This window comes from Vicugna pacos, chromosome 15 (genome assembly GCF_048564905.1).
Source record: "Vicugna pacos chromosome 15, VicPac4, whole genome shotgun sequence".
Lineage (NCBI taxonomy): Eukaryota > Metazoa > Chordata > Mammalia > Artiodactyla > Camelidae > Vicugna > Vicugna pacos.
In genome coordinates, this window is record NC_133001.1 from 57238529 (window position 1) to 57265241 (window position 26713).

Consider the following 26713-nt stretch of genomic DNA (forward strand, 5'->3'; position numbering starts at 1 on the left):
CAACCCGCACATCTCTGCACCCACAGGGGCCGTGGCGCCCGCTGCACGCATTTTGGTCTGTGTGCAACATTCAGGAGCTGAGGGGGGAGGGGGAGACCGGCTGAGAAGGGGCCGTGGGCCAGTCTGCCTCCCTGGGCTCAGGAGATCAGGAGAACTGGCGATCTCTGAGGGGCCCTTCCAGCCCTGGGATTCTGGTGACTCCTCCCTGGGGAGCTTCCTTAGGGATCAACGTGTCTCTGAAATGTCGGTATTTGGGGTCTCAAGGCTTCCTCCCTCCAATGCGGTCCAAGGAGACGGCCAAGACTCTGTCAGGCCTTCAAAGGAAAGACCATCTGCGTTCCCTGACATCTCCGCCACACCGGAGCACTCCCGTTGCCGGGACACGTCTCAGAATTTTAACAGCATAAATAAGAAGCGGTGTGGGGGTCAAAACTTAATTCTTGAGAAATTAAAAATCCAAAAAAGTTAGAAAGGATAAGGTAACAAACACCCACGCACTTTAAAGCTAAATCCAAAAAAAAAAAAAGCAGCTGAACCCTATATAGCTCAGTTGTTTGGTGTGTGAAATACGCGTTACAGGTAAGGCTGAGACGTCTCTGATGGCCATTCCCAGCGCCGGCGTCCCCTCCCTCCCCTCGCCCTGCCCCCCTCGCTTTTCTAGGAAGTAACTGACCTCGTGGATCTGTTGGGCTCTGTCTCCGTTTGCAACCCTTTTACCAAATATATTGCAATAAACTATGCAGAGTGGTTTGTACAGTAAAAATAAATTGAAGACGGCCTGATGCTTTTAATTGTACCAAAAAAGAGATTCATATTTCCATCGCAGGGTTTGGGAATAAATAAGTAATGGGTACACAGAAAACAAACCAAGCCGAAACCTGAGGCAACTATCAAGTGCAGGGAAAACGAGAGGCTGCACAAGAAAGGAGACGTGGTTACAATCCATCACTCAGCTGTGGGCAGTGCGGGCAAAGGAGGAATAACGCAGACACTGAACTCTGATGCGAGGAACATGAGGAGACGGTGGAAGGAAAATCTGTGTGTGTGTGTGAGTGTGTGCGTGTGTGAGTGAGGGGCTACACGAGAGAGGACTCTCAGCCCCCACAGCAGAAAGTCAGTGGATAATTTCTTAATCTGCAGGCTCTTCTGAAATGTAAGTAAAAGCTATTCCGCATGGTTTATGGTAAACGGGGGGGGAGGGGAAGAAAGGAGAGAATTATTTTCTGTGGAACGTTGGGGAAAAGAGCACGGAGGTGCAGGGAGGGCTGGGGACACCATCAGCTGCCTCGCCCGCCTCCCTCCCCGCCTCCGCCCTCTGTCCTGCCCCACGTGACCCACCATCGCCGCAGGTCCTTCATCCACAGGTCCCCCCCTCACTCCTGCCCGGGAATGTGGATCTACGTGTGTGCCTCTCCGGGCGTGAGGAGGAAGCCTAGAAAAGGAGGAAGGGTCCAGTGGGGAGAGGGTTTGAGCTTTAATCACACAGGTCCTGGAGGGTCTTCAATGGTTTTTAGCAGAAGCATCACAAGAGGGAAAAGATGACATTCCAAGGACAGTGTCATGACTGGAGCAGAGGAGTGGGAGCAGAAAAGAGCCAGAGACTGAAGGGGGCCGGCCCAGCCGGAGGGGAGGGAGGGACTGACCTGTGACATCAGGACAGACAGTCTTCAAAGCAACATGTAGATTCCAAAGGGCAACCTAAGTGGAAAAGCGGAGATGGCTGTATGTTGCCCCAGGACCATTTTGCTCAGCACTCCCAGCCGGCATTTCCAGAACCCCTTGCCCTGGAGGCTCGCCCCCTAGGCTTGTGTCCGCCTCGCCCCGCCCCGGGGCCGCCCCACAGCTGCACCCCTGCAGGTATGTTTTCTGCAGGTGCATTTGCTCACATGTCGTAAAACAGAGGTTGGCTTTGTTGTAACTTTCCCTCTTTTGTGTCTGTCCCCATTGTCTGCTCTCCTAATTGGCGTTCACAGTAACTCCCAGCTTAGCATCATCTGCAGCTTTCATTAACATGCTGATTCAGCTTTGTCATTAATAAAAACGTTTAATTATTATCTAACGTTCATTGTGCACCAACGACTAAGTTAGGACTTGTGCAGAATAGAGAAGGAGATTCCACTCGGACTGCGGTCTTCTTCTCTTGTCCCCAAAAACCTCTCAAGTAGCTGCGTGTGGATCACAGGCAACCGGTTACAGGATGCTGGGTCCCTGGCAGAGCCAGCAAACTAAACCCCCAGGGCTTCGTTCTCCTAAGAGGGACATGACGTAGCCTGATCGGTTATTTCTCATCTATCACTCTTGTCATCGACTGAGGGTTTATATCCCGCCAACGTCCCCGCCAAGGATGGATATCCCCTGGACTTCAACCACATCAATGACTTACTCGCTCCTTCCGGCAACAGACATTAACTGAGCACCAGCTATGCTTAACCACCGCGCGGTCTGCCTGAAAACCCCTCACCCGCGCACTGGTTCTCACCCTGGCCTCCTCTGCCTGAGAGCCAGCCCCTCGCCCACAGCCCGCACGAAGCACTGCTAGCCGTCCAGCACCCAGGCTGGAGGGCCGGCTGGGTCCCTGAAGCGCCCAGGCCCTGCCTTCCCTCCACGTCCAGCGCTCACTCTGCCCCTCGGCGACCCCAGCGGGACGCGCGTGTCCTCTCCCGGGGACTGTGCTTTGTCCACCCTGTGATCCCTCTGGGCCCGCAACCCGGAGCACAGTGCTGAGGAGGCTCGGCTTCCGAGTGTTCTTGTCCTCACGGGCTTCTGCGGATCCCGGGACCAGTAAGGAACTGGGGACGCCAAGTCAGGTCAGCCTCATCTCAGCCTCGTCTGGGCGTCCACGCCGCGCCTCCCAGAGCCCCGTCTCCTCGCTGTGTTGTGGAGATGACAGTCCTTGCAGACGCGAGAGCATTCAGATCAACCCGCATACGGTAGTGAGCAAACTGGCCGATGTCACCCGCTCCTGACAGTATCTTTTTACACCTGGAGTGAGACTCTTGCTTCTAGACTGTACACCTCCAGTTCAAAGTGAATGGCTGATATTTTTTAACCGAATGACCCAAGAAATTCACTACCTTCCTCTACACACACACACACACACACACACACACACACACACACGGCAACACTTTAAGTCCCTCATTCGACAAGTGTCTAGTACGTGTCTATCGCGTGGCAGACAGCAGGAGGAGCCGGTGATGCAAACACGCAAAACCCATATTTACAATGTATTATAATTTCCAAAATCCCTGGAGAAAACTGACAGTCAAGTCCACTGTTGTGAAGCTTTTGAAATTTATTCCTTTTTAGATTCGGGGCCTTTCATAACGGTTGTGGTAAACAGTCTGAGAAGCGAGAACAGACTGTGCTCTCCTAGCTCGTTCTCGTGTGCGGAAAACCACGTTAAAGGCGTGGACATTCTGAGTGGGTTTTCTAAGACAATGAGAGCAAGACACAGAGTGAATGGAACTATGTATTGCAAAAGATAACTCCCTAGGGGAACGAGTGAGTGCCTTGGTTTTCCCACGTGTAGAAGTTTCACTCCGCTTCTCTCCCTGTGAGCCAGCGTCCGGCAGGGTCACCGCCAGCGCCCCGGCGGCGTGAGCTGTGATGCTGGCGGGGGGGTGTCAGACCCTGCGTGTCCCGCGGGTCCCGGAATGAGCACAGCGGCGGGGCTGTGGGGGAGGGGCCCTTCCGTGCGGAGTGGGAGGAGGGGAGTGACATTCTCGGTGGGACCATCGTCCACGTCAACGCCGGGATTCAGTAACGACTTGACATGTTGTCAGGCACCTTGCAATCTCCTTGCACTTCCTCATTTATCTTTAGAAAAATCCTTGGGGGGAAACAGAGAACCAACCAGCGGTTACCGGTGGGGGGCGGGTAGGGCCATCCCGGGGTTGGGGGAGTGGCGGATACAAGCCACCGGGTGTAAGACGGGCTCAGGATGTGCTGGACAACCCGGGGATGAGGCCAATGCTTTGTAATAATTGTAAGTGGAAAGTAACCTTTAAAACCTGTATAAAAATTAAAATAAATAAATATTGAAAAAAGCAAGTTAAAAAAGGCCCTGTGGGGCATTTTAACCCACATTTTCAAATGAGGAAAGGGGCACTCTGGGTAAGTCACATGCCTAAGAAATCACCCCCCTGGGACTTGTGTCCAGGGCGCCCTGACCGCAGGGGCCACAATCCTGGCCCCGAATCAGCGTTGGCCCATCCCTAAAAGGCACTCCTCGAGTGATGCTAGAAGGGAAGAGGGGGTTGTGAAAACCCAGTCAGGAGCAGGGGTGGCTGTTTTTAGATGGCTGGTCACTCACCGGCTTAGACAGAGCCCGGCTAATGCGGGCATCTGACGCTGTCTCAGGGTCTGGTCGCGTCAACAGCCACCTTCTCCCCGGGTAACGCCTGCACACGTGAGATCAACCCTCAGAACATCCTTCCGCCCACACACACGCACCAGTCAGCCCTGACACCCGCCTGCACCCCGCGATCTGGGTTCCCCAAGAGTCTTTGGTGTCAGTCAGTGCCGACACAGAGAGGAGTATTTTTGTGGGGAGAGTGAATACACGTGCCCGTGCAAACACCCAGGCAGACTTAGTTGGCTTAAAAGCACCTGTTTCTCAGCAGAGCATTCTCTGGGGCTATTGCCTCATTCCAGGTTAGCTCAAAGAACTGAGGTCCAGCCAGAGTGGGGGAGAGCTGTTTCAGGGGCGGGGGAGGCTCATCGACCCCCCGACACTTGGTTCTTATCCGCTTCCTCTGATTGGCTTCACTGGGTCCACCCATCACGGACCAGGCTCTCTCTTATGGGCTGAGCTGTGTCCCCCCAAAAGCTGTTGGAACCTTCACCCCAACACCTGTGAATGTGACCTGATTTGGAAATAGGGTCTTGGAAGACATCGAGCTAAGATGAGGCACACTGGACTGGGTGGGGGCTAATCCAATGACTGAAGTCCTCATAAAAAGAAGAAATTAGGGCACAGAGACAGATGGGCACAGGAGAGGACCACGTGAAGATGAAGAGAGACTGGACTGATGCGCAGACAAGCCAAGGAACGCCCGGGATGCCGGCCAACCTCCAGCAGCTGGGACAGAGGCTGGAACCGGGTCTCCCTTAGGGACCTCCGAAGGAGCCAGCCCTGCGACACGCTGATCTTGGCCCCCTGCCCTTCAGAAATCTGCGAGAGTAACTTTCTGTTGTTCAAGCCCCTCAGTGCGTGGTGCTTTGCTACGCAGCCCTAGAAAACGGACACGCACCCCACTGCTTTAGAAACAAGGTCGAGGCCCAGAGCTCTGGCACCTGCCCCTGAGGCTGAGCACTGACCGCCCAGCCCCGAGGGCCCCTCAGCCGAAACCCCTGCGCTTGCTGGGCCAGGCCACCCCCTTGAACACGCCAGCGCTCCTCTTTGCTTGGCGGATGCTTACTCGCATGCAAGACCCAGTTCACACGCCTCACCCTCCCAACAGCCTCCTCCGGCCCCCACCCTGGCTGAAGTGCGGTGCGCAGCCACCACCACACTGGTCACACCTCGCGCTGGTCGGCGGATCTGCCTCCCTCCTGACGAGGGGCCCCTAGTGAGCAGGGACACTGTGTCTGGCCACCAGCCCACAAAATGCACCTGCCCCCATCTGCACTTTGAGATTCTAAGGATGGTTTTCAAAATGTGAACCTATTCCTGATTTTTCTTTTCATGTTACAGGACGAGGTATATACGCACACTCTTCCATGAAGTTTAGATGAAGAAAATTAAGGGGAAACACTCAGCTATTATTTTTTCTCCTATTAAGCACACAGTATCCACTTACCCTTTTTCCCCACAGTGAAAGGATGTTCACTGACTTTCTCTGATGCTCCCAAAACCTTTGGCAGCTTTGCAAGTACTTGTCTCTGTGGATGGAGGGGGAGGTGCTCTCCGAAGCCGCTGTCCTGGGCTGGCTCCTTGAGGTGGGGGCAGGGAGGGTGGGAGTGGGCTCCCTCACTCCACACCCAGGATCGTTTGGGCTTCAAGGGAGTTGAGAACATTGGCAAGATGGGAAGCCTCAGAACACGGGGACGGACCCCGAGGATGACGTGCTAAGTGAACTAAGCCAGACGGTGAAAAACAAGGATCATACGGTTTCACTTCTATGTGGAATCAACAAAATAAAACAAACAAGCCAACAAAACATAACAGAACAGACTCACAGTTACAGAGAACCAACCAGGGGTTGCCAGAGGGGAGGGGGCAGGGGCTGCACAAAATGCGTGAAGGAGATTAAGAGATACAAACTTCCGCCGAGAAGGTAAGTAAGTCTGGGGATGTAATGCAACAGGGAATACAGTTCACACGACTGCAGCCGCTTTGGATGGGAGCTTTGCGCGGTAGCTGGTCTTAATGTGGTGACCATCGCATGATGTATAAAAATTCTGACTCACTACGCTGTACACCCGAAACAACATAATAGTATATATTAATCTTAACTTAATTTTAAAAAGCTGTTTTCCCAGCAGTGTAAGGCCCCCCTCCCGTCCACATCCAACCCTCACAACGTTTTCAATCTGCAAGCCAGCAGCCACCTAAGAATGTACAAAAGACAGAGCCAGACAGGATTTACAAAAGTAACCTGTATTCCAGCCAAAATAGCTTTAAAAAGAAATCCCTTCTAAAGGGGGGACAAACTACATAAGACGCAGTACACTTAAAATATGTATTGAAATTACAAATCAGACTTTTCCATATGATTCCCAAGTACAAAACACAACATTAAAAGGCATTCAAACAGCTCTATTATACATCACAGTGTTAGTGGCACAAAAATGTACTGACATTTCAAAAACAGAAATCAAACTTTTGTCTTTTTGTTGTTGTCTTTACCACCACTTGTCAAATACGTAATGCATACATGTGCATGACTCATTCATGCATATTTTTATACAAGATTAAAATACACCCACGGTAAAACGAGCGCGGAATGAAGGAAAGGTCGGGTCCCCACGCCTTCCTGACGGCTGCCGGAATCGCGGAAGACAGGATTATGCAAACCACGGGTGGGGGAGACCACGGGCTTCACACACCCAAAGGCAGGCTCTCCTGGTTAGGACGCACGCGTTCTCCTTCAATGCACCTCCTTCCTTCCCTCCGGCATTTTTGACAAGACCGGTCATAACTCTTTGCTTTGTTTATTTTCATGAAGTTTTGAGAGTTAATGAGAAGGAATACACAAGCTTTGGTGTTTTTTAAAAGAGACCTTCAGGAAGCTTTATACATGCAAAAGGGTTCCCTCGGTGACTTCACTGTGATTTATACACACGCACGGGGTGTTTGCTAACAAGCAAGAGTCTGAGAAACGCGCAAAAAGCCACCCTGGCTCCTTCCGAGCCTCTGGTTCTTGGAGATGGCCGAGGGAAAGTGCCCTCTTCTTCCCTGCTGAATGATTTCTAACCTTTGTGATGCGGGTGAGAAAGATAAAATCGCCCCGGAGTAACTTTTGCGTGTGTGATGACCCCTCCCCGTGGGCCACGCTCTAGTCAGGAGCTGGCCTGTCCTGAAACAGTCTGATGGAACAGTACTCTGTCAAGAGAACTTGCTCCCCTTTAAAAAGATGCCAGAGGTGGCAGGTCTTGGGTCCTCGGCCTGCGGCTACTGGAGGAAGCGCTGCTTTGGACAGCAGTCCGTCTACCGAAGGTTCTGTTTGTGCTCAAGTCCTAGGTCAGTCTCTGCCACGTGGATGTGTACAGTGATGCCCGTGACGATGGCAGAGCTTGGCTAAAGGAGGCACGCCAGAGCCCAGCCTAGAGGGCAGGCACAGCCGGTGAGACCGCCCAATGTGGTCAATTACCGAGGGACTAGACCACCTACCGGTCAGCGTGCCCTCTGGCAGCACCCCACCCAGACAGCGGCAGAGTCGGCCATGGTCCCTCTCCGGGTTCCTTCTCCCCTCCCCCCTGGGATTTAGAGGCCTCGAACTGAATAGACAGACACATGCTTCCAGAGGGTCAGCGTGAAAACCATCTTTAAACGTGTCATTTTCAAAGAAGACAAACCACGCTGAACAGCAGGAACAGGTCTGTCTCCTCAGCATCAAGCCCCCGGGTCTTCCTGGGACTGACAGGCAGGTCAAAACCCAAAACACGGGCCATCTTCCCACGTCCCGTTTACACCTTACATCAAGCCTGGTCCACATGCGTCCCCGTGAACTAAGGGGATGGTATTCCTCACGGAAAGAAAAGAAGTCAGATGGGGGACACGCAGGTTTATGTGCAGATCTCAGTGTGGTCCTACTGGTGTCCTTCCAGGGAACGGACAGTCTTACTTTGTCATCACAGAATCCAACTGAGCACGCCGGGCCATGTGTGATGCAAAAACTCAGGGCGAGCAGGCGCTCCTTCAGCCTCGCCTGGCCCCAGAATCTCGGTGGTCCCTACCTGGGTCAAACCACGTGCTGTGAAGGTGTCGGGGTGAAGGCACAGAGACGGTCGGTGCTGTGATGTGCATGATTGCCCATGGACTCCTCCAGGAGACGGACAGCCCAGCCACTAGGGATAAAGGGGTCTGAGCTCTGGCCCGACGGATGCAAGCTTTCCAAAGGCTCTGGTCCCCGCCCTGCAGGAAGGGGTACTGCTGTACGGACCTGGCAGTGGGCAGCAGCGAGTCCAGGCAGGATGGCCTGGGACAGGTGAAGGCCTGCCTTGTGGACCACTGGACACGGGCCACCAGCCTGCCGTCTTCCTTAGGAATTTTAAAAGACGCTGGGAGATACACGTACTCACAAGTCACAAATGAGGTCTCCAGCCTGGGCCATCGACCTCACCTTCTGACCTCACGGGGCTGTGACTCTCTCTAGAAAAGCCATCCTCCCTCCATCACATCCTCTGCAGCAACAGGGACTCAGGGCCTGGGGGCCATCCAGAAAGCTGGCCTCAGGCATGGTTTCCCTCAGTGGCCGAGCTTTTAAACTGCAACTATAAGGAAGATATTTTGCACAAAATTTGGACACAGACTGGCTTCCTAAATGGCTTCAGTTTCAAGGGGAAGAGTAGGGTGACCCTGATTCTCCTAACCTATTAAGTGTGAAGAAATAGAGACATTTCTATACGGGCAGGTTCACCAGGACCTGAGACGGATCCCCAAATGCAGACGTGGGAGACACAGAACAGCGCCACGCGGCACGAACGTGCTTGTAACACAGAACTGAGGCAGAAGCCAGGCGCTGTTTTCACTTCACTCCTCTGTGGAATGCTTAATAAGCTCTTCAAAAGTCCCACTGCAATACTACATCTACCCCACTCCCCTTTGTACTAGTTTTAGAAGTCGCAAGTTGGATGCAATCATTTTGCCCTTTAAAAGCACGTGTGGCTTTAAAAACCATATTAAAGTCAACTTTCTGTAAAGAACGCACTTTCCCCGCCTTTCAAAGTCGACTGATGGAGAACCATGTGCCTAATGAACCGGGCATCCTGTTGGCACGGTAACAGCCACACACAGCCTGTCCAAGGCCAAGAGGTTAAGACCCCAATCAACACAAATGAAATGGAAGTTGTTTTCCTTCCCCCCCAGCAGGGGTGACATGGTGAGCAACTAGACTGGGGGGTGTGTAGGACAGACGATTTCTCCACAGTAACTCAATCATTACAAAAACTGCGAAACCCAGAAGCTTCTCCCTCAGCCCCGGGGAGGCCCTGCCCCCCTGGCATCAACATCACTGCTCGCTGGGTAGCGTCCGCGGGCGGAGACTGACGCTACAGGCCAACAAACCAAAGTGAGTCTCAACAGAACTGTGTCCAAGTAAAACATTTAGCTTCTGAAGACATTAAAAAAAAATATTTGCGGATACCTGGATGAGAAGACAGGGAGCCCTGGGAGCTGAGCTGAATCACCAGAGAGAGAAAAACAAAAGGCAGATCTAAGGATGGAGATGTTTCTTTAAACACTCAGGATTCTCAAGGAGACGCAACGCTCCAGGAACCGCGTTTGTAGCAGTCCCACCACGGGCAGCGTCCAAAAAGTCTACAAGTTTCAAGAAAAACACAAAGAGCACATAAGGCTTTCTAAATCTCCTGGAAGGCGGCCGAGCCGGAAAGGCCATTTAACAACAGCTTCCCCCAAATACACGTTTCAAGAAAGGCATAGGATGGTTTAGACGCACCTTGTTGATTTTTCACTTCTCAGTTGGAAAAAAAAAAAAAAGATGCCTTCGAAAAAGGATTTTACTAAATGCCATTAGTAATAAAAAGAGCTGTCATATCCAGAGTGCTTTTCTCAAGTCAGAACACTCGGACTTGGTCTGAAGTGAGACGCGATCCTTAAAAGACTTCTTCTCTGGGCAACGTGGCGCCAGCGGGATGCCAAGGAGGAGACGGACCACGTTCTGCACAAGAAGCTCTCCGAAGCAGCCGCCACTGGGAGAAGACTGCCCGCGGTGCTCCGCACAGCACCTCCCTGCTTACGTCTGGAGAGACCGATTCTGTGGGGACGGGACGTGCCCCACCCACGCCAGCCTCGCCCTCCCCACGCCTGTGATGGCGTCCCGGGCCTGGGCAAACGGTCTGACATTGGTCCCTGAAATCACGGCATCCGGCGTGACACTGTGAAGCTCGATGGGGCACGTAAGGCAAGAAAGATGTTTGGTGAGCGGGGGCGGCGGGTGGGGGCGGGGAGGACCGCGCTTCCCGGAGCAGGGTCTCGTCCCAGTGTCGTGCCTCCTCTAGGTGGGCAGCGGGTCGTCGTCGCCTTTGCTGCACTTGCACTTGCAGCAAAGGACAAACGGGGTGGCCAGGAGCAGGAAGGGCGAGGCCACCAAGAGCAGGAGCCCAAATCCAGCAAAAATGCCCACGACCTGCAGGAAGGAAGCAGAGGAGTGTGAGGTGGCTGCCTGTGGGCTCCACAGCTGAAGTACAGCCACACAACCACCCACTCACCCATCTATCTGTCCATCATCGACCCACTGACATCCACCTAGACCCATCCGTCCGTTCCTCCATCCATTATACATGTAACATCCATGCATATTTCCATACATCTGTCATCTCTCCATCCACCTATCCTTCCATCCATCCCTCCATCATCTACCACCCATATCATCCATTCATCTCTCCATCCATCCACCCATCCTTCCATCCATCCATCCGTCATCTACCACCTATATCATCCATTCATCTCTCCATCTGTCCACCCATCCACCCATCCATCCATCATCTACCACCCATATCACCATCCGTTTATCCATCCACTCATCATCCATCCATCATCCATCCATCCATCCTCCACATATCCATCCATCCGTCCATCATCCATGCATCATCCACCTGCCATCCTTCCATCATCCAACCATCATCCACCTACCCATCCATCTACTCATATTTCCTTCCTTTCACTGCCTTCCATTTTTACCACCTTCCCTTTTTTCCCTTTCTTTTCTTCCTTTCCCTTCTCCCTCCCCTCCTTCCATCTATGTCCTCAAATATCCATCCAATTATACATCCAGTTAACCAACAAGCTGCCTCTGAGCCAAATGCCATACTAGGTGTTGCAAACACAGAGGCACATGAGATCTCGGCCCTCAACAATCACCCAGTCTGGTGGAAAGAGACCAAGATCAAAATGATAATAATGCATTTTACAAAAACTGCCATCAGGTTCCAGGGTGTAAAGAGAGCCCAGGAGCCAGACACCTACATTTGCAGGTGGGTTTGCAATGAGAGACGGCTGAGATTATAAGGATGAGGAGGTGGGTGGCAAACAAGGACTGGGATAAACCATTTCAGGTGGGAGAACAGAAAGGCACAAACACGGTGCATCAGAGAGTGACCAGACCTGTATTATTCCTGGAGTTTAAAACCCTACAATTACTGTCACACATTTTGATTTTGTTTAAAGACATAGGCTTACCCCTAGATATGACTAAATGCCGAAAGAGATGAGCCTCAGATGAGGACATGCTATCATCCAAGTCAGGCAGTGTGGACGGTCAAAGAAGCAGCGGGTTGCTCTGCAACTGGTCCCCTCCACCCTCCGCCAGAGCCCAGACCTGGAATCTGAAGGTGGAGTTAGCCCGCCACCTGGTGTTCAGAGCCATAAACACACGAACCTGAGGGGCTCCTGGTTCTACGTCTGACTCGGCGTGTGTTCCCCTCTCACTGGGCTTCAGTTTTCTCATTTATAAAATAAACAAATGAAGTAAAAGACCTCGGAGGGCTCTTATCAGTTCCGAAATACGACGCAATGTGACAGCATCACATCAGTGTGCGTTAAAGTACACCCTGACAGATTTTCCTGAAAACCATCACACGCACACAAGCACCTTGTTTATAAATTGGATGGTGCTGACGCTAAGAATCCATGTTTTCTGCCGGGCTGGCTAAGTCCATCCTTCTGGACATAACATCAACAGTGGAACTAATTGTGCTCCTACTGTCTCACTCTGCCTCGCAATCCTGTGAGCTCCCCCGAACCTGGCAGTGAAACAGGCTTGGTCATAGTTGAGTGACGATTAATATTTGTTGGGAGGAGGAAGCCAGGAGGCAGCAGCTGCCACAGGAGCCAGGACAAGAAAACAGGGCTCAGCCCCTTCCTCCTGACCCACCCGGAGAAAGCTCCCGTGTGTAGGCAGCAGCTGAAGGAGCAAGGATGCTGCTCCTCCAGGACCATCCACTTTGCAGAGGGAGCTGCAAGCCAGTCACGGGAAAAACCAACTGACCGACATGCTTGCACCCGAGTACGAGCTCAGAAGCGCCCTTCTGCCTCAGGCGCGGGCCCAGGGCGAAGTGGGTCCCAGCTGCCGAGGACAGGGTTTCTGTCACCAGAGATGAGACGCAGGTGTTCAAGAAGGGAAAGCGGGAATCGCAGTAACATGTGATGAGCGTCAGAAGACGTGTTCGAAGTCGGGGGGCACGGGAGGGAGCGCCCACCTCTGATCGGGAGAGACTTTGTGGAGGATGTGACCCCTGAGCTTGGCTGTCAGTGGCGCAGAATTTGGACGTGCCAGGCTGGGCATGGACCCGATCAGTGGAGGAAGGAGCAGGAGATGAAGACCAGGACAACGGCAGCGCCACAGCCCAGGGGCCGGGGAGAGCGACACAGCACAGCTGGGAGCTTCCGTGCCGGAGGCCAGTGAGTGAGGAGGAGAGACGGGGGGCGGGGGGGCTGCGGAGATCCAGTCAGGCCACCAAGCCAGGGTCCTGCCCGCCGCCCCGGGGCACCTGGACGTCAGAGCCCACCGTGACTCCTGGGCGCTCTGTGCACACGCAACACAGCTTTCCTGGGTGAGTGGATGGAAGCTCCGAGGCTGCCATAACCACAAGTGAAGCTCCGCTCGCAGGCCGATGATGAACACCCCAGCAAGAAGCCCGTCCCGGGGCTGAGGGAACAGAGGGCACCGAGCTGATGGAAAACCGGGAGACACGTGGGAAACGCAGACTTTCTAAGCTTCCACGCTGACGCTTTACCACTAGAAACAGACGACAAGGATGCAAGTTCCTTCCGGAAACGGGCGTTCTGCATCTTGTGTCGGGGGCGGTTCTAACTGTCAAAGCCAAAGGTTTAAGGGCAAGTCGGAGTTTCAATTGTTTGCACTGAGGTCTGCTCTGGGTGCGGCTGGTCCCCCAGGCAGTCCCTGGCCTCTGGCCTCTGCTTGTCAGCTTCTCCACCACACACGCTGCTAGTGAGTGTGACTCCTTCACTGTCCTAACACTGCTCACTCAGCTTTCACCCTTCATCCCAAATCCAACACTAACGCATGGACGTCCTCGGCCACTTTGTCTACAACCCTGCATGTCTCGGGGGCTCCTCGCATCCCAGGGAAGCGACCCCCACACCTGTGCACCTCTGTTCCATTCCACCAGCACCGAGAGGGGCCTGAGATCAGGGCTGCTTCCTTCGTCCACGTGGCCCCCGGGCATGGCTCAGAGCGGGCACGGAGGAGGTGTCCCGCAGGTGCGGACCCACCGAGGATGCCGCAAGGAGTGGTGGGAGGCGCTCCCGGCGCCCTCCTCAACAACTGTGGAGGCCCCGGACCCCCGTCCCGGTTTCTGCGTTTCTCAAGGGCCAGTTCTCTGAAGGACTGTTACCGGGAGCTCAGTGCTACCCAGGACCCCCAGGAACACGTGACTCACCCCCAGGAAACAAACAGGCACGGGGACAAGGTGTGACACCTGGCCCACGTTATCAGCCAGGGTGACAGTTCTCGCCTGCCTCTCACGCCCTCCTGGGGAGCTCGCCCATGGCCCCAGCCACCACGCTGTTAGGAGGCTCAGGCCACGCAGAGAGACACACGTTGGAGACCCAGACAGCTCCTTGTTTGGAAATGGGGCCTTTGTAGCGATCATTAAGTTAAAATGACATTACTAGGATGGGCCCTGATCCATTCTGACTAGTGTCTTTATCAAAAGGGAAGTCTGGACACAGAGCAGGTGCACAGAGGAAGGTGAGTGCTGGAGAGATGCGTCTGTGAGCCGAGAGCAAGGACAGCTGGGACCCGCCAGGAGCTGGAAGAGGCAGGTTTCCAGGGGAGCGCAGTCCTGCCCACACCTTGACTTCAGACTCCTGGCCGCCAGAACTGTGAGGGAGTCTGCTCCTGTTGTCTGGGGTACAGGGCAGAGGTGGGGGGCTGAGCCCTGGAGCGGGCCGTGCTGGTCAGGAGGACGAAATAAAACGCAGCTCAAATCGACTCTCCACCCCAAGGTCTGCAAACTGGCCCCTGGGCCAAGTCAGGTCCACAATGTGTTTTGTTTGGTTTTCTTCTGACAACTTTATGGGCCTGTAACCCATGTGCCTGACAACTCGCCCGTTTACGGTGCACAGTTTGACGGTTTTCAGTGCGCTTAGAGCTGTAGGCTACCACCTGACTTTGATGGGTGTTCCTGGAGTGCAGCCACGGGCCTTGGTTGACACAGTGTCCGCGGCGGCGGCTTCCCTGCCAGGCAGCGGGGAGCGCACGGCCTGCGGCGCCCCACCCGTGGGCGAGGACCTCAGCCGCCTGGCCACGCGGTCGGTCGGCAGTGAGGCTCCTCCAGGAAGCACAGTCACAGGTGAGCTCTTTCTGTTTCTACAAACTACCGGGGACTCAGTTCCTATGCCTCCCAGACGGGGCGACTGTCCCCCTCAGGGCCTGGTGAGAAGTGCAGGGAACGTGGTCAAGGCTCCCCACAGCACCCAGGAGCTCACACACACCCGAGGCCAACCAGCTGCCCCCTCCGTGGCTTCCCACTGCACCCAGAGCACATCCCGGACATCGTGCCCACGGGGTCCATGCTGATCATCTCTGACCAGTTCCGCCTCCCCTGCTCTGTCCACACGGACACTCACACCACGGTTCTGCCGGTCAGCCCATCTCCATCCCCCTGCCTGGACTCCCCGCCTCTGCTGGACGGTCCCCTCTGCCCTGTCCCACCGACGCCCATGGCCGGCTCTCCACCACTCAGTGCTTGGCCACAGACACCACCTCCAGGTCACACAATCTGGAAGGTCCCTCCCCAATCACATCTCCTCTAGAGCTGAAGTCACGCCACGCTCAGGCTGCTGCTTTATCATCGGTCCCGGGGTGGCAGGTGGGTTCCATGAGAGAAGGACGCACCTGTCTTGTTCACCGGAATATTTCCAGCTCCTACAACAGCGCCAGGCACACGGTGGGAGGTTAAAGCGTTTTGAAAGTGGGAATAACCCCACCGGCTACATGGACCTTGCTGCCCAGGGGTTTCCCTTCTCTGCCTGTCACGCTTCCCTGGGACTAACTCGCTCACCCCACGCCCCACGGAAAGCCCTTCCTCAAAGGCTGCGTGAGGGGCGACTACAAGCGGCTCCCTACCAAGATCACGGTGGGTGCAAGCAGCCGGAGTCTGATGCCGAGGACCCATCGCAGGCTAGACGCGGTCCACACTCACTCCAAGGCTGGGCCAGGCCCACGTGAGCATCACCTCAGTCCGGAGAAAACCCGGCGGGAACTGCACTCACTAGCTCTGTTTTCTGTGTAACAGATCTCTGATCAACCGGCACGCATTCCAGAAACCACGCACAGATGTGCTGGCTCCTCTCTCCCCGAGACCACAGTTCCAGGTGAGCAAGTCCTACCTGCGTCCGATGCCAGATGACAGACGCCCTGGAGTGGCCCAGCTTGTTCCTGCAGGGGCCTTTGTCGTAGTGGATCAGGAGGAAGTCATCCTGGGAAGGAAGACGAGAACAGAGGTGGATGGGAGATTCCTCTCCGTTTAGGGAACGGACCTGCCTGGTCCCAGGTTTTTCTTCTAATGCTCCAAATAGGGATGTGAGAAGCACAGGAGGACAACACAGGGGGAGCGTCCACTCGCCAGGGGGCTGCTGTCCCCCAGGCCCCTGCGTGCCCCCGGGGCCTCCATCCTCCATGGAGCATCCCAGGCGGACAGCTCCAGGCCACTAGAGGGAGCCCTGCTCCCGACCTCAGGCTCTGCCCAAGCTCAGCTCCCCTGGGCTCAGGGCGGCTCCAGATTTTGCAGGAAAGAGCGAATCTGCCCACTCAGGGCCTCTAACAAGTAGGTCAGAGGCTCCTGTTTCTCCACAGCCGCCCCGCGCCGTGCTGCGCTTCCCTCCCCGGAGGCCTCGGCCCGCACCTCCCTGCCGCCCTGGCAGGGCTGCTGGGGAATGAGATGACTTCCTTCACGTCTGGTCCGCCCTCCTCCGCTAGTGCCAGACTTCTCGCCCGGGAAACGCTTCCTCTCGGCTCAGACCATGAAAATGCTCTCAGCGCTCAGGCGCTGGCCGGAGACCCGCCCCCACCTCTGCCCCTCCAGCTGTCCCGACTCTCACGGCAACGACCTGCCCCCGAGTCCGTGTCCCCTGCCCCCCCCCCCGGTCTCCACCCACCTTCCCACGACGGCCTCACGGGGCTTTCAGGCTCTCGGGGCCCCCAGCCGACATCAGCCTCTGTCACCAGGGCCCTGGCTCAGGGCCTGGCGCCCAAACCCTGACTGAGGGGCGGGAATGGCTTTCCTGTACAAAACCATCTGCTCCTCCGTGAACCGGAGGTGCCCTTTTCTCTCCAATTGTCCGTAAACAGCACAAAGGAGAGGCCGAGGCTCTTTACTCATTTAACCGAGGGTGCAAGCAGAGTCTTCCAGAGAAAAGGGTAACACGCACAGGGCCCGGGGGTCCGAGGGCGGGAAGTCGGCCCTCCCAGAGCCAGGCAGAGCCGGCACGTGGCGTGGCCGGCCTGTAGGGCAGCGCCGCTGGGCGGATGCGGCCGGCCCGCCTTCCTCTCTCCAGTCAAATGGTTTCCGAGGTCGGCCTCCTGCAGCCTGAATGCACACGGGGGCATCATGAAACGCCAGTTTCGGGGGGACAAAAGGCACAAAGTCTTCAAGGGAGGTGGGAAGGCCCAGCCTGCCTCTCCCCCAGTCCCAGACCCTCATCTGGCCCAGGGAGCACGGGCCTGGATGGACGCAGGCCCCTCCTGGCCGGACCTCGTCCTCTCTGAAGCTGTCCTGCTGACCTCTGTCCACTGAGATCTCTCTCCTCCTTGCACTCCTGGTTATATTTTCTTTCACCCACATCGGCTGAGATGCACTTTTCGTTCGCAGTCCCACTCTCCCCGCCTGCCTCTCGCACAGTCTGGCTCTGGAGGCTCTCGGAGAGTCTTTGGATTTGTTTCCTGAAACACAGGCTGAATCGTGCCGCGCTGCCCAGCTGAAAAGTCTGCAGCGATCTCCACCAGCAAAGCTGGGCACCGCCGGCTGCACACAGTCACCTGGGCAGGGTGTGAAACGCAGATCCTGACTCGGGGTCCAGGAAGGGGCGCAGGTTCCAGACGCCCCATGTGGTCCTGATCAACTCACTGCTGGACCTGCGCTGGGCAGGCATGAGCACAGAGGCCCGCGCGCGTCAGGGCCCCTGCCTCGGCCAGGCCGGGGCCACGAACGGCCATGCCCTTTCTCGCCACGTCCTGTGCCCTGGAAGCAGCCCACCCCGCACACTCTGCTCTCCGCCTGTCACCTACCTCTCCATCAGCTGGGCCCGAGCCCCAGCCTTCTGGGATCCTGTGACCCACTCCGGAGAGGCTGTCAGGGACTCCACATCCATCGTCCTGAGGCACTGCTCACAAGGACCTATTACCAGTAGCAATAAAGCTTCCCAGCCGGGAGGTCACCAGCTCCTCAAGGTCACGGGCTTTGCCGGCCTCATCCCGGCAGCCCGGCCTCCAGGCATAGCAGAGCTGCCGACACTCACGGCGTACTTCCTGAACAGAACAAAGGCTCTCTTCCTGACAAAAGCACCCTGAGACACTTTGACAATATAGAAATGATTTCATCGTGACCTGAAGTTCATGGTGAAGCCCTTGGGTGGAAAGAACTACGGACGGCAGGGCCTGCCAGGAACGCAGGTGTGCGGCTGACAGCGAGTGTTTCCCGCACGTAGTTCCCAGAAGCCTCATCAGGCTCCCGGGAGGGGAGCAGGAGCAATGGAGCTGGCTCTGGAGGGTGTGCTGGGCCAGATGCGCGGAGGTAAGAACGGATTCCTCAGAGCGGCTCCACTAGGGATCCGTCAGGGCTTCCTGTCCGGCTCTTGGCCTGGTCCAGCCCAATCTGCTGGGTTTTAGAGTCTGAAAGACCAGAGAGTGGAAGCTGGGTCCGTTCCTCACCCTTCGGTGCTTTGGGGAAAGATTGTCAACCTTCCTGGACTTTTCTTTTTTTTAATTTTATTTTTGGGAGGAGGAGGTAATTAGGTATTTATTTATTTATTTTAATGGAGGTCCTGGGGACTGAACCCAGGACCTCGTGCAGGCTAAGCACATGCTCTACCACTGAGCCATCCTCTCCCCGCTGGACTTACTCTTTAAAAAAGGACATGATCACTCCAACTCTCACGGGAAGAGGGCACATATTAAATAACAGAGGTGTGCAGGGTAAAGCACAGAGGCTGGAGCATCACCATGACTTCATAAACGGGAATTACTATCCCCAAAAAATAAAAGAATGCGCGTGGGTCCCTTGCAGCAGGTGCAGCAGAGAAGCGGGAGAGAGTCCTGGGCGGGGGGGGGGGGGCACGGCCCCGCGGCAGAGCACATGCTCAGCATGCAGGAGGCCCTGGGTTCGCTCCCCAGCACCTCCTCTAACGTAAACAAACAAACAAACAAGCTTAATTCCCTTCTCCCTGAAAACAAACAAACAACCCACAGTCCCGAAAAAGAGAGCCCTGGGCCTCACCAGTGAGGCCTGGGGACGGGACCAGGCCAGGTGCGGAGGGCGGGAGAAAGAACAAGGAGGGAAGGGGACACCCTAAGATGACGGTAGCTCCCTGAGCTGCACGCGAGCAAGAGGTCGCACTTGAGGAGGAAACTTCCCGAGAGGCACGAAGAGGGACGGGTGAGGCCCGCCTCCAGCTCAGAAGCTCTGCTGCTTCCGACGTGCGTTCACGCACTTGTCTGAAGTCACGGCTGCCGTCCCTGGTCAACCGCCCAGAGCAGACGCCCCGCCCTGCAGGGTCGCCTTTCTGCGGCCACCGGGTCACTTTACAGCAGCTCGTCACCCGCAGAGAAAAGCAGACACTCTTGGCCACGAGGACGCCGACCTTCAGGAGGAAACTGCCCTGCGCTGCCTCTGTCCTTGGTCCGGGCGGAGCCGGAACACAAAGAGGTCTCTGGCCCACGGGAACCAGGCTTTAGAAGAGAGTCAGATGCTGGACAGATGGATAGACAGATGGATGGACAGGGACCAGAGAGAGAACAGCTTTGTGCTCAGAGGGTACAGACTGCGGGGCTGGCCTCCCACCCCTGTCACTCAAGGGAAGAGGGGAGGTCACAGCAGAAGCAGGGCTCCTGCCGGAAGCCAAACTTCTGGTCAGTCCATTTCTGATTCTCCCCAGAAAGAATCTACAAGGAGACTTGGTAACGCTGCTAAGGCTGGCATTTCACTTCCTTCCCCCTTTAGGAATAGTTGATAAGGAGTGAGAAATTGCAGGCCAGACATTAGACAGTGTAATGGAACCTAATGATCAGTTTTCAAAATAAAAAGAAACACAGAACATGTGAAATTATGTGTTTTATATGTATATACATATGCATAGACTACCCGCCTGCCATGTGAAGAGGCTGTGTGTACAGCCTACACGCAGGTAATTGTATATATGATTTATAGAGACTCTGAAGGACCTAAAGACTTCAATGTATGGGACATTCTAAACATCCCTTTCTCACCACAAAAAGTCAGGGAATGAAAACTTGTTTGGTTTTAAGCGAAAGAAAATTAATCTTGCCAAACTGATCTCCTAAACTTGCCTGGGGAAAGGAAGGTGAAGGTAATTAGTAATTAAAAGTTTCTGACGGGACAAAGGATTTTCAAAAGGAAAGCCCCCAAAGATGCAGTCTACCTGGTATTTGTAAAGGCGGCCTTTACTTCCAGGCCGGTCAGCTTATTTAAGACTCCATCTAGTAGAGACATTCATTTCCTTCTTAATCTCTTGGCCTGTCCTCTGTAAAGTGCTTGCACTTTGCACACCATTAGGGATTCTTTCTCCTTCACCTGCGCGGCCCAAGCAGGCCCTTCTCAGCCACGCCGCGCTAAGGTGACTCGCTCTGCGACGGCCCCTCAGTAGGGAGACTCCCGCAGAAGCGGTGCTTTGACTTTTCAGCGGTCCTCAGACAGGTGAGCCCCTATCAAGGTAAACGTAGGTCTGTTCTGACTCACCTTTAATTAGGTCTCAGTGGCTTCACACTCCTACGAGATGAGCTGGGCACACCATGCCTGCTGTCCAGACAGACTCGTGTAAATCCATCCCTTTGTGATGAGCCGTGACTCGCCTGGCTCTGCCTGTCACTAACCACCACGACTTTCACAGATGGTTAGTTCTGCTACTTGATTATAGCTTCAGAAACTGATGTACAAATAAACTCTTCTAAAGGGAACTCATAATGTCATCATTTTGCCAAGATGCCCACTCCCGAGGCGGGCGAGAAAACGGAACAGGAAGCTGAAAGGAGTTCGTTTGCATCGGGCCTAGAAGCTCCAGAAAAAGGCAGGTGATCGGAGAGGGGCGGGCCAGGCACCAGCAGCAGGGACTCTGCGTGTGCAGAGACGGCGCGGGGTACCCCAGGGAGGAGGCGGCCGTGTGAGGCCAGCAGCTCCCATCCTGCCAGCCAGCAGAGGGCTCATGAGTCCTTGTGCCCTGCAGGTGACGTGAGCTTCACCGCAGCAGCTGCCCCGCGCCCGGCATCCGCAGCGCGGTCTCCTGCCTCTGTCATCCTTGCTGTTCCACGAACGGTCCCTTCTCTGGACCATCTGTGTCCCCCCCAGATTCCTGTGTTGCAACCTGCAACATGATGGTCTTCGGAGGTGGGACCTTCAGGAGGTGACTGGATTCAGATGAGGTCTTGGGGCTGCGGCCCGCGTGATGAGATCAAGGTCCTTACGTGAAGAGGAAGACAGTCCAGAGCATCCTCGCCCCGGCAGGTGAGGCCACAGTGAGAAGGCGGCCGTCTGTGAGCCAGGAAGAGGGGCTCGTGGGAACCCGCCACGCAGCGCTGACCTCAGCTATCCGGTGTCCGGGACTGTGCGATCCAGGTCTGCAGTTCCAGCTCCCGGGTCTGCACTGTTATTCTGTCACAGCAGCCTGAGCTAAGACGTCCCCACTGACCAACCTAAGATCCTGAGATCCCATCCACCCCTTGACGCCCAGGCGGACCCTTCACTCCCAGAACCCCGGCCCGAAGTCCCACCCTCAGATACCGCTGCAGCCCGTGAGCGAGTAATTCCACAAGCACAGAATAAACACGTTCCTCCTGTGGCACGGGAACACCCCCTCGGCCACCGGGAAGCAGAGGCGCCCGCCTCCCAGCCAGCCCGGCCCGCAGCCGCAGCGCGTACTCACGTCCAGGGACTCCAGGCAGTACCAGCAGAAGGCGTGTTTGCAGTTCTTACACATCATCTGGGCGCAGCCTTCGTCCCGCTCGATGTGCACCTTGCACCTGGGGCAGCGCTTGATGGGCGCGTCGTCCCCCTCCAGCGTGAAGGCAGAGCTGCTGTGGGAGAGACTCCGTCAGGGCTTCGCTCTGAGGGGCCCGGGAGGGGCCTGCCTGCACCGGCTACGCTGGGCGCATCAGCCGCACTAGCGCGGCTGAGGTCGCGTGTTACTTAATGGAAAGTCGAAAGCAAAGAATCTCAATCACCAAAAACCTGTGCATCAGCCAGTCTGACTTAGGGAGGGGAAATCTAAAATCTACATTTAGATGCGCAAAGGAAATAGGGCAAAAGGCTTACAGTGGCGATCTCTGAGTGGTGGGATTACGGCCAAATCTTATGTCCTTATTCAATATTTGCATGCTTTCCAAAGGGTTGATAGTAAGTTATATGTTCTTTGCTATTATCAGAAAGGAAATGTTAAAACACACACACACACACACACACGTACCAATCGCTCAGTAAGACCTACATGGCTTGTCTTTACGAACTCATTTTCCCGAGAGGTCTGGGCAGGCCCCACTGTGCTGAGCGTGGCGGGGTTTAAGCCTGGGGTCAAGTGCTGGTGCGCACCGGCGTGGAGCAACCTCTCTGGGCCTCAGCCTCCCCGTCAGTGGGAGTGTGAAGGATGGTTCGGATGAAGAGCGCAGGGCAGTACCAGGCATGAGCCAAGTGCCAAATAAACGGTAGCAGTGATTCTCTGCGGCTCATGAAATGGTGACCTAGGCACCATTTTAGGTATGCCTGCAGAAGGACGTCCATCCCATGCTGTTAATTCTAAAGAGACAGCTAAAAATGTGCACGGAATCATCTGGAAGAAGCAGCGGTGAAGAGCAGTTATCGCTAATTATGGGGCACATTTGCTATGTTGTTTGAACTCACTGCATCCACTCAGTGTCTCCAGGAGAAAAATGACTTCCCATTGGGGTGAGCAGGCTTTTCAGAACCTCATGCATTCAAGAGTGTAAATTCACTGTGGCTGCCCCAACTCTGGCTTTTCGAGTGCATTCGGGCTGAAGGACCTTCCACAAGCGCCACAGTGAACGGAAGGGATAGACCCAGCACCCCTTTACACGCGTCATCTGAGCGCTAGAGGGCTTCCCGCCGACCACACCCCCGGGGTTCCCGGAGTGCCAGGCTCCGGCCCGCGAGGCGTGTGCCCCAGCTCGGCGGGGCTCTGTTGCGCTCTCCGGCACAAGGTGACCGGTTAAGACCCTGCAGTGCGGCCTCGGAGTTGGGGCGTCTGGAGTCAGACATGTGGGTCCAGGCCACGCTGCGTGCGTATTGTCAGCCTCCGTGTCCCCAGATACTAGGCAAACCGCGCCCGGCTCAGAGGGGCTATGAAAACAGCAGACAGCAGCGCGTGTGCAGGAATCACTCCCTAAGTGCTGGTCCTGACTGATGCTGTTACTGAAAGATTATAAAACTGTCTCTTGTTCAAACTCACCTCTAATTTAGCAGCAAACAGCAGGCCAGCCTGGCCGTACAGAATGTGATTTACAAGTCGGGGTTGTCACAACCCATGTAAGGTGTCTCCACAGGGAAGGGCACAAGGCCACTCCCCTACAGACACAAGCCATGTCCCCCTGAAAGGAGTCTGACCTCTAACAAGAGCCGAAGTCAGGAGGCACCAGTCCCGTGACTGAGGCCGACTATCAGGTTAGATAACATCGTTGTGGTTCGAAAGCCAGGTGGGACCTTAAAATAAGGAAACCAATTTTCCCACATGACTCACAAGCTAATTTTGAAGGAAAGGCCGTGAGCAGATGCAGCGGCAGTGGACAGTGAAAAGCGTCTGTCAGGGAGACTTTTCAAGCAGAGACAGTTAAAATATGGAAGTTCTGGTGCACTGTGGCATGAAATTTATATGGTAGAGACAATGGTTTTCAAACACTTCCTGGTACCTGGATTAAATTTCAAATGATGATTAGTAACAACTCTGTCAGCTCTAATTTGTGAAGGCAGGTAGGAGTCCTTTGACCATTTCATCACAACCTACAAGTTCTAACGTCTTTAAGGAGCAAATACACAACAGAAATGCATGAAGCTGGTCAGCTGAAGGGTGGAAACAGAGGTTAAGGGAAGATTTAACTTAGAGGAAAAACACTTACTGTATGATACTAGCTGAGGGTGCGCTCAGTTAGTTATAAGTGACACTGGACAGTCAGCCTCAGGACCAGGGAGACAAGAGGGAGTGGTGAGGACTGTGGCAAAATAAAGATGCAGAAAGCTCTTCTAAAAAGGGGGCTGCTGCCAGCTCCAGCCGACTGTCTGCAGGTGGGAACGCATCTCTGTGCAGCTGGATAAGCTAGAAATTCAGGATTTTTATGCCAAATCTTTTGTTTTTAAATTTTCACAAAATGAGATTTGTGAACTTGTACAGAAATTGCCCTTCTGTTTCTTAGCACACAACCTGATTTTTTTTTCATTTTGTTTGCTCTTGTTCTTTCTGAGGTGCATCACGGATGATTTAACCACGCGTACGTTATGACATAACTGCCGCCCTTGAGCAGGGACCTACATGAGGCCAGGACACCTTGGATGAAGAAATACTAACTCCCTAGGCACCAGCACGTAAGGTTTTATGGGTCCCTCCACCGTCCCACCCAGGAGTGGGACGCTGGCTCTTTCTGACTCCTAGCTTCCCTGTTTCTCAGCAGGTAGGAGCCCCTCCCTTGCTTCACGGGGGCTCCCCTTAGCAGTAACCCGACTGCTTCACAAGTGCTCCTGCCCCCGCCTGGAAACCCAGCCCTCCCAGTTATGTGTGACCCGACACACAGAGTGTGGTACTTCTCGCAAATTATGAAGGATCAAGACCCTGAGTATAAGTTAAGTGATCATTCTAGCATTTGAGCGCCTGCTGTACGCCCAGATCTGGGCTGTCAGTGTTCAAACACAGGAGCCCAGCCTGGTGGAGGAACCGGACACTTAACACCCCGCCAGGCTGGTGTCGGCGTCAACACAGGCGGTCTCCGGCGGGACACAGAGGGTGGGTCACCAGCCCGGCCCTGGGAACTGGGAAGCTTGACAAAGGCGGGGGCGTGAGCCACGTCTTCAAGGGCAAGGAGTCTCCAGGGAAAGCAGGAGGGCGGAGAAGGGACATTTCAGGCACAGGCACAAAGCCGGAACGAGAGGGAACAGGGATGTGTCCTGAGGTCTCCAAGAAGGTCCCTGTGCACAGGCTGAGCTGCAGGGAGTGGGGCGGGGGCAGCACGATGCGGGCAGAGGAGACAGGCTGCCGCGGGCGGCCCTTTGGGTGGGTGGTGGGAGGTCTTTTTCCAGGAATGTCACCTCAACAGGCGCTGGGACACCTCCGTCTAATTGAGCCAGACGCCCTGCAGATATTGTAGGACAGAAAAACTGAATATTACCAATTTCTTCAGCTCAACCTACCAAGTTTCAAGGCACCCAGAAGGATGCGCAGTGTTCACCTGGGCATCCAGCCTGAGGGTCTGGCAGGGAGACGGGGGGCGCAGTTGCTGCAGTGATTTCCCACAGCCTTCCTGACAGGTCCCCACCCGGCCTCAGGCCCCCGGGACCTGCGTCTGGCGATCCTCCTTGTGTTCTAACCACTGCCCACCTCCCCGGGTTCCTGCTCCTGCACCCCGATTCCAGATCACCTTCAACAGCCTTGGAAAACTCCACGCATCACAGGACTTACACCTGTGCATAGTAACTGACCGTTCGTACGTGGATCTTTCTCGATAGGCAGAGCGCACCCAGCTTCTTACGTATCTTTATGTTTCCAGAGCCTTGTACAGTGCCAGGCACATAATCAGTTCTCAAAAATAAATAACAAACAAACCAACCCAGGTCTGAATGAGGTTCAAGAGGAGAGCGTCTGCTGAGGCGGACGGAGGCACCTTTGGGGGTAGCCTGCTTCCTCTCCAGCCCTCAGCCCCGCCTCCGCGGCAGCCTGGGCGCTGAGCATACCTGGTCTCCCCGGGAAGGAAGGTGACTGGCATGGTCTCAGGGCAGCCTTGGCCGGGGTGCCAGCTGGCTTTGCAGGCGGAGCAGAATTCCGTGTCGCAGGCTTTGCACTGCACCAGCTGCGGGGTCTGCAGCCCCATCTCCTGCAGCTGGCACACGGCCTGGCAGGTGGACGCTGGGCACCAAGTCCGGCACGGGTCCAGGAGCACCTCTGGCACAAGGAGAAAAAATGGGCAGGTCAGACTGCAGGACAGGGTCTGGCAGGCTTCGGACTGACGGTCATGCGGGCGCACGGCTTCACATACTTAAGGGAGAACAGACCATCCAGACCAGACAAAGGACACCCGTGGGGACCTGGGGCCGCTGGGCTCTTTCCTCTGCTCCAGCCAGTCCCCACTGCCCGCCCCACCCAGGTCCCCAAACAGCCCCCGAGTCCTTGCGGCTCGCGCGCCCGCATCCTGGAGGCCTGGCGGTCCAGGCACTGCCTCCTGCCTCCTCGCCTGCCTGCCCTGGGCCGCAGCTCCGCGCGGTCGGGCCCATCTGCAGGCCTGGAGCCCCCCCACCGGGCCCGGGGCGGGGCAGCGGCGGGCGCTCCCAAACGTGCGTTAAGGATGGAAAGAGAAGAAGAACAGGGTGCCGGCTGTTCTCATCAGAGGTCTCGCCCGCCTACGACTGTCTCCCTCCCAAATTTAAATCTAAGCCCTGAACAGAGGACTGTGGGAAACTCATTCCTCAGCAGCAGGCTTTCCCTCTGAAGCGGGGCTTCCATTACTAAGAAGCCAGATTTAATGAAATTAGGAGGTTCATTCTGACTAACAGGATGCCATGACACTCCCACGCCTTCACATCTGCCTTCACGCCTCGCGTTTCTTTGAACAACGGTCCCGAG

At 55.3% G+C, this 26713-nt stretch overlaps 1 protein-coding gene across 8 annotated transcripts in view; it reads right to left on the reverse strand.

Annotated features, from left to right (window-relative positions):
- Positions 1 to 8167: 8167 nt before the first annotated feature.
- Positions 8168 to 26713, reverse strand: part of RNF144A (ring finger protein 144A) — a 106773-nt gene continuing 88227 nt past the window's right edge. For 7 of the 8 annotated variants that reach the window (XM_072938253.1, XM_072938249.1, XM_072938248.1 and 4 more), the window contains 4 exons: positions 25828 to 26035; positions 21806 to 21956; positions 16043 to 16132; positions 8168 to 10814 (listed from right to left, as the gene is read on the reverse strand). In XM_072938253.1, coding sequence (XP_072794354.1) covers positions 10683 to 10814; positions 16043 to 16132; positions 21806 to 21956; positions 25828 to 26035 — 581 coding nt within the window. In that variant the 3' untranslated portion in view covers positions 8168 to 10682. The remainder of the gene's footprint in view (positions 10815 to 16042; positions 16133 to 21805; positions 21957 to 25827; positions 26036 to 26713) is intronic. The other variant, XM_072938246.1, reaches the window with a different exon arrangement.